Genomic DNA, 12,624 nt, shown 5'->3' with positions numbered 1-12,624 from the left:
TTGATATTTCTGAATGTGGCAACATCAGTTTTCTGGAGTAAAAATCAGAGGACCTCAGTAGCTACTGTTAGCTGTGAAAGCCCAAATGGCTCAACAGAAAACTGAATCCTGCATCAGATAATCCAGAGAGAGAGAGATGACCGAGGTGTCACTTTAGGCTAAAAGCTTTTCCGGCACCATTACGCAACAGCTCTTTTGTGTCATTAAACAGAAAAAGAGGGAAACAAGAGAGCAAGACGACGGTGTGACAGATAACAGCGAGTCTGAGTTCTCTCACCTTCACTTGAAGACCCTGACAGGTCAATAACAACATACACCTTTCCCTCTGGCTCCAGGTCGATCTGCAGAAACACAGGGGGCGGAAAACAGAGGATGAGGACGGGCATGAGGTTATGATTTTGATCATTTTTTTAAGTTGGCAAGTTGTCCATAGCATTGAAGTGACATATCCAACTGTAAACAAAGAGAACACATGGAGAGAGATGCACAGTCCTGCAGCAAGAACTAAACCTGCCTCGTCATTTTAACCTTGATAAATTATTATTATTATTATTATTGGCATTCAACAACTACAGTCCTTCACCAGGTGCTCTATCTAAGTTTCACACACACACACACACACACACACACACACACACACACACACACACACACACACACACACACACACACACACACATTGCAATTTAGACTATGCAGATAATTAAAATATTATAAAATATTTTGAGATTCTATATCTGTGTGAGAAGTTCAAAGTACAATATTCCCCTCTGAGGTGTGGTGAACCTGAAGTATGAAGTTACATAACATGGAAATGATGAAGGACCTCAAAAGCGTAATGAACTTAGTTACTTCCTAGCACAGCTAGAACCGACAGCACACAATTGTTTACGAGAACATGCAGTTCTTCATAGATTTTATTTCTTTATTTGTGCCCAAATTTAAATTTAAAATGCACAAAATCTTCTTCAGGGAAAGGACTGTCTCACGATTATTTCCACTGTCCATAAATCTGATTTTTTTTCCTTCTTCTCCCTATTAATTGTTTCAGAAAATAGTGAAAATTGCTTCTTACAACAATCTGAAGATAATTGCACGAAATTGCTCGTCTTCATCCAATCAACAGTCCAAAATGTGAGAAGATAAATAAATCTATCAATATGATGATTTGATGTGTATTTGCATACATTTTCCACAATGTACTGATATCGGCAAAAATAAAAAATAAACAAAATCTTACACCATCTACACACACGCACACACACACACACACACACACACACACACACACACACACACACACACACACACACACACCAACACCACCATCAATCTCACAGTGTCACTTGCAACATAACACGGTGGTGATGTGGTAACCTGTAGAAGAAAGAAGGTTGGAGGAAAACACACACACACACACACACGCTGCGGTGTGGGACTCACAGCACATACTGGAGGTTGACACATATCCTGTCACACACCCACACATCACATATACACACCTCTCGCACACTGGAGTCAGAATGTGTTTGGACCAGACAGAAGCTCAAGGGAGTGAAGACAACTGCTGCTCTGAACTCTATCGAGAGTCAGCACGCGTGTGTGTGTGTACAAAGTTTAAGTGTGTGTGTGTGTGTGTGTGTACCCGAGTGCATTCAATCTTGTTTGTCTCGTGAAAAGCAAGTGGGCATCGGCTTCACAGAGTTTCTACCAGCAGCTTGCACCACCCACAGCGTCCATAACCCCCCCCCCCCCCCCCCCCCCCTCTTATAATTTACACACACACACACACACACACACACACACACACATGCACAGTGCACAGTGCACAGTACTAAGTGAAGACTTGGTGCAGCGAAGGCGAACAGGCGTGGGTTCAGTAATGTATACAGTAGGAGATGGAAAGCAGAGAGAGAGAGAGAGAGAGAGACGGATGAGGGGGAGGACAGAGAAAGTTTGTTGGCTCGTACCAATGTGAAAGTGCAGGGGGGGGGTGCACTTATTTTGTTTTGTTTGTTAACATACTCTCTTCTCACATCTTGGCTTCTTCCAGGAACAACATGTTTTTTGAATGTGTATTTATGGTGTTGTGTCGGGGCGGCTAATAGATCTTCATCATCAAGCGGGACAGAACAGCGAAAGCATTTAGAGGTTTAACAGGATGATTATTCCCATCCATCTGCATTTTCTACAAGACGCAGCGGAAGGAAGGAAGTTGTTGTGGCAGATGGACAGATGAGGGTGGCAGAATATTACCATGAGTATATTGCAGAAGGGAAGGGAGCCGGCTTCTGCTGAAAGAAATTATTATTATTATTTTGGTCATTTTATTTATTTATAGCACTTTTTAAGATTGAGCACAGAGTGCATTCCAGATTAGGAGATTTACAGAATAAAATATAAACCTTGTGTAAACCGACCCCCCTCTCACACACACACACACACACACACACACACACACACACACACACACACACACACACACACACACACACACACACACACACACACACAATGTGGTCTGTTTTGTTCCAAGCTTCAGTCAAAGAGAGGGATAGCATTGTCTGCACATAAAATGTTTTCTGGAAAGTGATTGCATTGTGATTATTATTGAAGGACTGCAGAGTATATTGAGGCATAGAATACGAAGCTAGACGGGGCTCATTGTTTTTCGTTTAAATATAAAAAAATCAAATCATTTAAATGCATCAATTATGAGAAGGAACGATGACTCTTGTGATGAGAAACCACACATAGTTGAGACAAAATAAGGTGGAGAAGATAGTAAACCAGTAGATAATAAACAATATGATATCTTAAGGCATTGCTTTGGGCACAGGGATCCCGTGCAGGATTGTTGAAAATGTCTTAGGGCTATTTGCTGAAGTAATAAATCAAAAGTATTACATAATAAGCTGCACGCCTCCTGCTGAAGCACTGTGGATTTTTGACAGAGAAATTAAACAATACATAGAGGAGAACTCATGAAAACTGAAAAGTAACGCCATATTTTCAGCTACTAATAAAGCAGTAGCTGCGTGGACCCCAAACACACACACACACACACACACACACACACACACACACACACACACACACACACACAGCACCTCCCTTCCTCTGAGGTCACAGCCCACCACTCATCAGCTGCTTACTGAGCGCGCTCAGACCCACAGGTGCAGATGTCACTAAATATAGAGCCGGCGGAGGAAGGAAAGGCCCTTCAGCGCATGCGTGTGTGTGTGTGCGCGCGTGTGTGTGTGTCCATGTAACTGCTTTTGCCGCGTGCTAACTCGGATACACTCCTCCTCCCTGGTCAAAGGTCACAGGAAGGGCAGGCAGGAGGGATGCGCTCTGTCTGTAAAAACAGTGCAGCATGTATGCGTACAGTACATTTTTTTTTGTTTGTGTGTTAAATCATTTTGTTATTTTTATTTTTTACGTAACTTTGACAAGAGATGAATACGATATAAAATTAGATTCTAAAGCAAAACTTTTGTTGCAGATCATTGTATGAAAATGAGTATTAACTGACAGTTTTACAGGTGATCGATGGAGAAAACAGCTATAAGGACATTTTAGTTGCAGTACCGTGGTTGACCACTTGGACAATAAACAGCTCCCCTTTCTTTCTTTTGTTTCACTACCACAGAACTGCAACACACAGTCTACCAAATATAATACGCTCTTATTTGTCCCTGCAGTATTTGTATGTTAAAATAGACCATACACGTCTACAGTCAAAATATCACATGATAATACCGTTAATGACTACCGATGTATGTCCACAGATTGATTTTGCAGGTCCAGGACTGTTACTTCCAACATCACATGGTCTTCATCATGTGGTACACTGCCAGTACTAGTGTGTGTGTGTGTGTGTGTGTGTGTGTGTGTGTGTGTGTGTGTGTGTGTGTTGCGTGTTACTCTACATGGAAACAAAGTCAAATTGATTTAGCTTTTTTGAGAACATCCTGAAACTGTGCGCTCATGTATGGGGAACACACACACACACACACACACACAAGCAGATGCGCACACACACACACACACACACACACACACACACACACACACACACACACACACACACGCAGAGACGCAAATTAAATTGCAGGTTTTAACTCAATTGAGCAGGTTTTCCCTAAATCCGCCCTACCAGTATCTGAAGCACAGTGTGTGTGTGTGTGTGTGTGTGTGTGTGTGTGTGTGTGTGTGTGTGTGTGTGTGTGTGTGTGTGTGTGTGTGTGTGTTGGAAAAAAATATGTATTTATTATACTTTAATCAACAGTAAATTGACTGTCACAATGAATGTAACTAATAGAGAAACCCATTTTTAAATCCTGCTCCTTCACATGCAATCTGTGTCGTTTTAAAGCCACAAACCTATGAAATTAAACTTTCATAAATAACTAACAACGCCACCACTGCCTGTAACCAAAATGAAAAGGATTCATTCCCGCACAGGACATACAGTTACACTCTCCGCTGCGTGTGTTGTAAAATGCAAAAATGTTTGGTGTGATGCGATCGGTCCAAGAGTTCACTTGTGATGAGGAGGCGCTTGATTCGATGCACCAGAGACTCAGCACGCGTTTGAAGTACAACCGTGTCAATTGAGGTTAATTGACAGCAAGCCAAATTGTGATTGTGTGTGTGTGTGTGTGTGTGTGTGTGTGTGTGAGGGTGTAGTGACAGTTCCTTTCCTAAAATGAAACGCCCTTCGACAAGTGATGCGTCCTGTCCACACCTGCCAACTCTGTCTCTCACACACTCACACACACACACACACACACACACACACACACACACACACACACACACACACACACACACACACACACACACAATACACAAACAAACCCACAGTCTGTTATGGTTGAAGTGAAAGCACATGACTTTGTTGAACTTTTGGCTAAGATTCAATTTGGACACACACACACACACACACACACACACACACACACACACACACACTCACACACTTTTTTAACCTCAAGCTTCTCATCTGACAGGTTCAAATAAAGAATGTCAACTAAGAAACATATGCCTCTAAATATGGCGACAGACAAAAGAAGTCTGGTTGTATAGAAGTCTATGAGAAGATGACTCTACTCCTCACTTGATTGATTCCCTCAGTAAACATTGTAAACATGAGTGGATGGTGTATGATCTCTAGTCTTAAGTCTTCTTCAATGCAACATGATGTCTGTTGAGTAAAGCAGGGTCTGCTTTGGGGGCGTGGCTTCCTTGTGATTGACAGGCCTCTACCACTACCAGGGCCGTTAACGGCGTCTCATAAGAGTCTACGCGCGTTTTTTTTTTCCACAACTTGTGGGTTTCCACCTCGACACGGCGCTTGTTTACCAGAGAACAAGAGGAGGATGGAGGGGACGAGGTGTCACGTGTGTTTTAGCCTCAGCGGGGACAAGGAAGCTCGAAGAAAAACAATCTGAAAATGAAATCTGTAAAAAAAAAAAAAAAAAAAAAGAATGAGTGAGACGCACACAGAGAGAGAGAAAGAGAGAACAGGGAGGACATTGTGTTTTATCTGTCCTCAGTGACAGAGAGCACACGGCCTCTGTGGAGTGACACACTGCAGACCCTTCACAGACACACACACGCGTTTGAACTGCTATACTTGTGAGGACCCTCATTGAAATAGCGCCTCGTAAAGGGCAGGGAATCATTCGTCACATGCAATATCTGACTTTTGCGAGACTTTGCCTCCGGCATTTTAAGTCTGAGAGAAGCAAAATTATGATTTAAATCAAGATTTTACATTTTTTAAAGAAGGAAAGAAGCTTACAACCCTGACTGACATTCAGTTGCAACTTTCTGACTGTTTTTGATACCATAAAAAAATCAACGACTTTAATGACGTTTGCGGACTTGCAAGAGAGAGATTAGAATATAAAAAAAAGAATGATTCAAATAAATCCAGTCCTGAGTTGTTTTCCCAGGCTTGACGAAGCTCCTCCAAAAGCCACCGGCGACATTATACAACAGTTTGTACCAACTAACCATGTCTAATCAACTGATTGGCATTTTAACCACAAATTGAGGACTGGAAAAATTTGCCTCACTTTCCAAAAATGTCCTCACTCTAATCTCGAGGTCTTACAAGTCAGAGAAAAGAAAAGAAAATAAGAGTCCTCACAACAATAGAAAGACTGGTCAAGAGAGAAACTGCACCTCTAAAAGAGAGCAAACGGCTGAGTGCACCTTGAAATAACCCACAGGATGCAGCCGTAATGGACTCACCGAGAGGAACACCCTTTGCAGCCGATGTGTTAGTCAGCTTATGAGAAACAAATGGACAGAAATAAATAAAGGAAAACCAGCCACGAGCAGAACAGATGAGATGCAGCACACACACACACACACACACACGCACGTTCAGGTACTGGAGGATAATTTTATACAGATGGTCTCTACTTCAAACAAACAGACACACACACACACAGCCTCCTGTCTGCAGCCACTCGGACCTGTCCTCCTGTTTAGCCGTGTCTGTCTATGCCTAATTTGTCCCTGTTGAATAAGTGATGCTGCAGCATTGTGAGCGTGCCAGCTATGGTGCCACACACACACACACACACACACACACACACACACACACACACACACACACAGCTTCTCTGTCTCATATGAACAGCTAAGACCTCAGTTAATTGTACAGTAGAGGAAGTGTAAATCAATGAATATCACACGTATTCGTCACTTTTAGAATTCAAAATCTCTATTATTAAAACAAAAGGTCCTCTCTGCCGGTGTTTGCATGCGCTGTAAATGTGAGTTCACGTGTGCATCTGCACAGAGAGCGGCAGTTGAAGTTTCCTTGTGGTTTCACACAGATGGAGATGGAGATCGGTGCAACGGAAGAGAGATGGAGGAGAGAAGTGAGCATTAATCTCTAACTGACTCATGCAAGAGTTGATGAGGGAGGAGGAGGAGATAGTCAAAGATATTGTAGCGGCAATCTTCTCTTTGTCCGTATAACCCACATAAACGCTACTGTAACAGTGTGTGTAACTCCATGAAGATGTTAGCAGCATAGCTAAAGGAGCGTGACAATATCTTTGCTAACCGCTTATCCTGTTCAGGGTCACGAGGGCGTCGGGGTCATATATAGACAGACAACCATTCACGCTCAGATTCACACCTAATTAATCAAAAGCTGCGATGTCTTTGGACTGTGGGAGGAAGTCGGAGAACCTGGAGAGAACCCACGGCCACACATTGAGAACATGCTAACTCCACACAGAAGGGCCGTCCAGGCCGGGAGTCGAACCCTGGGCCCGACTCGCTGTGCCGCCCCAGCTCCTAATTGCTATTAGCCATCACATTTTCAAAATGCATCCATTGCATCGTTTATGGATAAAAATGTAAATGAATCTCTTATTCAAACTCTTTGAAGTTTAAATATTTTTTTTGCATTTCCAAATTGCCCATACGCCAACTGGGCTCACTCTAGAAAAACCTAAACACTCTGGAGGAAGCACAAGGCTTTCCTTTGTACATCCATATTGATCATCTTTGCACTCTCTCATCTTCACTGCTCCCTCACTCTCGGCATGAGTGGACGAGGCCGCTCACTCGCCCCCACTGCAGGGGTCACATGTACACGGCCACGCACACACACAGACGTGCACAAACACACACACACATGCCGTATGAACACACTTGTGCATGTACACACACGTGTGCACACAAACACACACCAGCCTGCATTGTGACTTGTTTCTTGGTATTTTCCGGTTCTCTTTGTGTTCTGCTAGAACATTTTACAAGGTCTAAAAAACTAATTGTCTCACACACACACACAGTGTATCATATTGGCCTTCTCTCAGCTTTAGTCGACCATTAGCTCTTCTTAGAGAGCCATGCTTGGGCTGCCTTGCCTTTATAAACAGCACAATGCAGAGCACAGGCAGTCCTGCACCGAAGGCCTTGAACACACCACATGACACACGTCTGATCTGGTGCATTCAGCTGATCACTCACCAACACACCAACTCACATCAGTCCGGTAAAGAAGTACGTATCGAATAAATACGTTTTCGATAACACCAACAATTATTGAAAAATACAAAATATACAATATGGTGAAACTGTGCGATAGATAGAAGACGGCGGCCATCCTACTGAAGCCATCTGAGTTTGGGAACATTAACCCGGCCGGCCTTCCAACCGATCTTCTTCATCTGCAAAGGAGGCTGCTAGTACGAGCCAATCAGAGCCAGAGGAAAAACAATCACACGACCATAAATAACCAGGAGATTCCTCTGTCACACACTCAGAGGCTCCCTCCTCCCCTCCCCCTCCTTTTCAATCAAAAGGTGCCATGATGAGTCCACAGGGGTCTCCACCCCACCGGGGCCTAGAAAGCCACATTTGATTGATTGAAACTGTTAACAAGAAAATACAATATCATAAAGTACAAAGGCTAATCTGTGCCCAAGGTTCAAGATAAAAAAGAGGATAATCATCAGGTGCCCCAGGAAAAGGAAGTGTGTGTGTGTGTGGACATGTTTAGGGACCTTTAAGGTTTATTTCTCTGACAGAGGTTCATTCACAGATTGAACCATGAACGTCACATGTTGTCCACCGAGGCTTTTGGAGCTCCGTCTGAACTAGATCACGCCGAGACGCATTCCTTTTGAGACACAGAGAGCGAGAGCCGTCCCGAAGCTCTCACGGCATCATGTGAGCCTTTGTCAAGTCATGGGGCTGCGTGCATCCTCAAAGAGACCTACAGATAAACACAGAGAGAGAGAGAGAGAGAGAGAGAGAGAGAGAGAGAGAGAGAGAGAGACATCCCGGGGGGATTACAGAGAGGAGACCTGGGAGTTATCTTGAATCTTCAGCTCAAGCCACTTACCGACAAAATGCGCTCACGCGAGCGTGAAAGTGAACGTGCAGCGCGTCTTCCAGCCCAATTTTGTCAGTTTTAGATATTTTCATTCAGGCAAAGCTCTTGGCAAATGTATTTAGATAAGGTTTTTAAAAAAATACATTTTAAATGCCAATCAGACTAAGTTTTAGTGTAACTGACAAGATGTGTAAATGTAATAAGATCATTTAGTTGTGTTGCATGAGGACTACGTCACTGGCATGCAGGTATTTTCAGTCGGGGTGCATACTAACGATAATAACTATCATTGTTTACCCCAATCAATTGTTTTGCCTGTAAAATATCAGAAAATATTGCAAAACGCCCTCTGAATTCTGATCAGACCATCGAACCAAAACCCAAAAGAATTCCAGTTACCATCCGGCAACGACAAGCAGCAAATCCTCACATTCAAGAAGCTGAAACTGGAGAATGTTGGGCTTTTTTAGCATGAAAAACACAGTTTTAGCTTTAAAAAAAGAATGAGACATTAATTCATCATAATATTAATTTATCTAAAGCGGTTTTAGCTTGAAAGAAATGACTGAAACATTCAATTATCATAATATTTTGTGATCTAAACTGGTTTTAGCTTAAAAGAAATGACTAAAACATTCAATTATCATAATATTTTGTGATCTAAAGCAGTTTCAGCTTAAAAGAAATGACTGAAACGTTCATTTATCATAATATTTTGTGATCTAAACTGGTTTTAGCTGAAAAGAAATGACTGAAACATGAATTTATTCTAATATTTTGTGATCTAAACTGGTGTTAACTACTCACAGCTCCAACACCAAACTGAGGGAACTTTGTAAGGCACTTAAAGAAGCACCGTACAGAGGATTATTACGAAAGGGTTTTCATCTCATGTGTTATAAATGTACCCGTGTGTGCGTGTGTGTGTGTGTGTGTATGTGTGTGTGCGTGTAGAGTGACAGGGTGTTTTCTCTCCTCTCATCCTGTTTGTGAGGAAACGGAGACGTCTCCTCGCTAAGTTTAATTCTGCCGTGCGGCGCTCACCGGTGATTTATGTTGCAGACATTCCACAGACGCTTGACCTCTTCACTTGGAACTGTGATTTATAAACTTCATTAGGCCGACTGCAGCAGAGTCAGACTTCTCCTCTCTCCTCCTCCACATAATGTACCTGATGTACCGGGGTATCTCCCAGATAACATTGTTTATGCTGACAGGGCACTCTGTGGGCTTTCCCTCACACAGTCAGCAGATGATCTGGAAGCAGTATTTCCACGTATAGCTCCTTTATTTCAGCAATGGATCGAGGAACAAGTGCTTTTGGGCCGAATATTTGAAGAGATAAAAGCAAAAACAAAAAAGATTCCTGAGAAGAATTCTCATGGTTTTCTCCACTTACTTGAATAAAAACAATATCACACACACACACACACACACACACACACACACACACACACACACACACACACACACAGTGTGTAACCCCTGTTGGACACTAAAGAAAAACTATATTCGAGAAGATTTGAAGGACTGATTTGCAGAGGCGATTAGATCTGTATTAAAGATTACATGTGCTTTATGAAAGGTCTATATTTCCATATATATATATATACATATATATATATATAGAATATTATACCTGAGGAGCCGTCCCTCTGTCCCTCTTCCATTCTCTTCCCTGGGAAGTAAACTTGGGATGGCTGAAAACAGGAAGTAGGGCCTACCGTGTGACTCAGACACACTGGCTCTATTATTAGACTCTCACACACACACACACACACACACACACACACACACACACACACACGGCCCTTCCAGGGTCAAGAAGAGAGCAGGCCGGAGCACTTCCTCTTCATGCGAGTTTACAGAGAGGCTCCAAAACAAAACTGCGTGGTGACGACCATGTTGGAAGTGAATCTTTAATGCCGGGTTCAGGCGACACGCAGCGTCTCTCGCCATCTTTTCGCGGGGGAAAGGAGGCGCTAGTGGGACCGACTTCCTGGAGCAGTGGGGTGTAAACAAACAATACTGGTGTGTGTGTGTGTGTGTGATGCCGGGCCCCTTTCCTCTGTTCTCACAGATCCACCTGCAGCACCAACGTCATCGCTATCTGTTCAATGTGACGCAGGACAGCGGCCGCTATCAGGAGCCAGGATCAATGCAGTATGAGTATTAAAAACCCACAGGGGGAAAATACTTTGTGAAACGGAAATAAGTGCTGGTGCAAGAAGTGTACATTCACATGTTGAATGTTCACATAATACGTATGTATTGTTTGGTTGTTACTGATGAATTCACATGCAAACGTGTCGATGTTGAGCTAATTGTAATTACGGTAATTTGGCTGGTTTATGCAGCAATGAGGGGCTGAAATAAGTTGATAAACAAGATATTTTATGATACTGTCAGACAGTTTTTGAATACTCATTGTATGTTAGGAGCAGCAAAGGGAGAAATTAAATCCTTAAAGAGATCGATGTATGCTGTATTACATTTTCTGGAATTCAATTAAACACCTGACAAATCAAGGTACTTTGTCACATTGATGCAAAACTATAAATTCAAATAAATAAAAAAAGATCAAATATTGGCATTAAGTAGTCCAGCTCATTATTTTGCAACAAAACACACATATAAAAAAAAAAGTAGATAGCTAACTTGGTATAAACGGTCATGTCATCTTAAAGGTTAATTGCCTCAGTTACATTTTTTTTTAAGTGTTTTGTCGAAGCTTTTTTCAGCGCTCTGCTCCCATTGACTGACGACAGAAAAGACAGGGAACCCTCGTCAGCTCCAGAAGCACTGCAACAACAGGAAGAAAAAAAAGCTGCTCTCATGCTCTTGCTGGTGCATGAACGTCTTTTGCAATGAGATCTGCAGCACATTCCTCAGATGACTGGACAGAACAGCCACTGCCACACAGTGTGTGTGTGTGTGTGTGTGTGTGTGTGTGTGTGTGGTGGCCCTCATTGACATGGAACTTGTAGCCGTGTCGCACTTGCTAACCCCGTCAGTCAAAGCTGACTGTGTGTGTGTGTGTGTGTGTGTGTGTGAGATAGAGTGTGTTCTCTCGGAAAGGCCCCACCGATCGGGGGAATATACAATGTGAGAGGTGCAGACAGAGCAAAGAAAAGAGGGAGGGATTAGTACGCTTCCAGATTATCAGGTTCCTCCCTGACGCCGACATTCATCCTGCTTTCATATTTACAGTGTCTTCGCTCCAGTTCGCTTGACATTCATTCCCAGTTGAGTCGAAAACCTTTCGAGACCTTTAGAGGTGGACCAGCGTTAGACTAGCCTCGGGTAATACGATGAAGATATAAGGTCACAAGTCTCCGGGTCACTAGAAAGCAAATATAAAAAGCACTTGTATGCTCGTTTTAAGGCTCACCAGCATGGTAAGATGTTCATACTGAAACAACGGCATTTGGAGACGTTCTGCTTTAATGCGCTCCGTGCCGTCATGCAGGAACAAAACATTTAATTGAAAAAGCCATCATTCCTGCAGTCTTGTCCCCGGCGGTATTGCTAAGAAAAAACATGTTTTCCCTCTTCGCTGCTCTCTTTAATGGCAAGTTGGAACAAGGCGGCTGCCTCCACATGAACATCAGAGATCCGTGATCCGATCGCCTTTTCGGATCTCGGAGACATCAAGTTGCTGCATGTTTTTTTGGGGGGGGTTTCTCTCTCTCTGTCTCTCTTTGTCTCTCCTTCTCGTTCTTTTTCCGTTCTCTCCAAATCTCAACCGA

General features: G+C 42.9%; 1 protein-coding gene across 1 annotated transcript in view; it reads right to left on the bottom strand.

Moving 5' to 3' along the window:
* Positions 1-12,624, bottom strand: part of LOC306746882 (protein kinase C epsilon type-like) — a gene marked incomplete at both ends in the record, with an annotated part of 48,991 nt that overhangs the window by 30,338 nt on the left and 6,029 nt on the right. The window contains one exon of the mRNA XM_079229864.1: positions 278-341. Coding sequence (XP_079085990.1) covers positions 278-341 — 64 coding nt within the window. The remainder of the gene's footprint in view (positions 1-277; positions 342-12,624) is intronic.

The sequence above is a fragment of the Taurulus bubalis genome, assembly GCF_910589615.1.
Source record: "Taurulus bubalis genome assembly, chromosome: 14".
NCBI classification, from domain to species: Eukaryota; Metazoa; Chordata; class Actinopteri; order Perciformes; family Cottidae; genus Taurulus; species Taurulus bubalis.
Note: the sequence above shows the minus strand (reverse complement) of the source record. Positions and strands in the feature narration are given on the sequence as shown.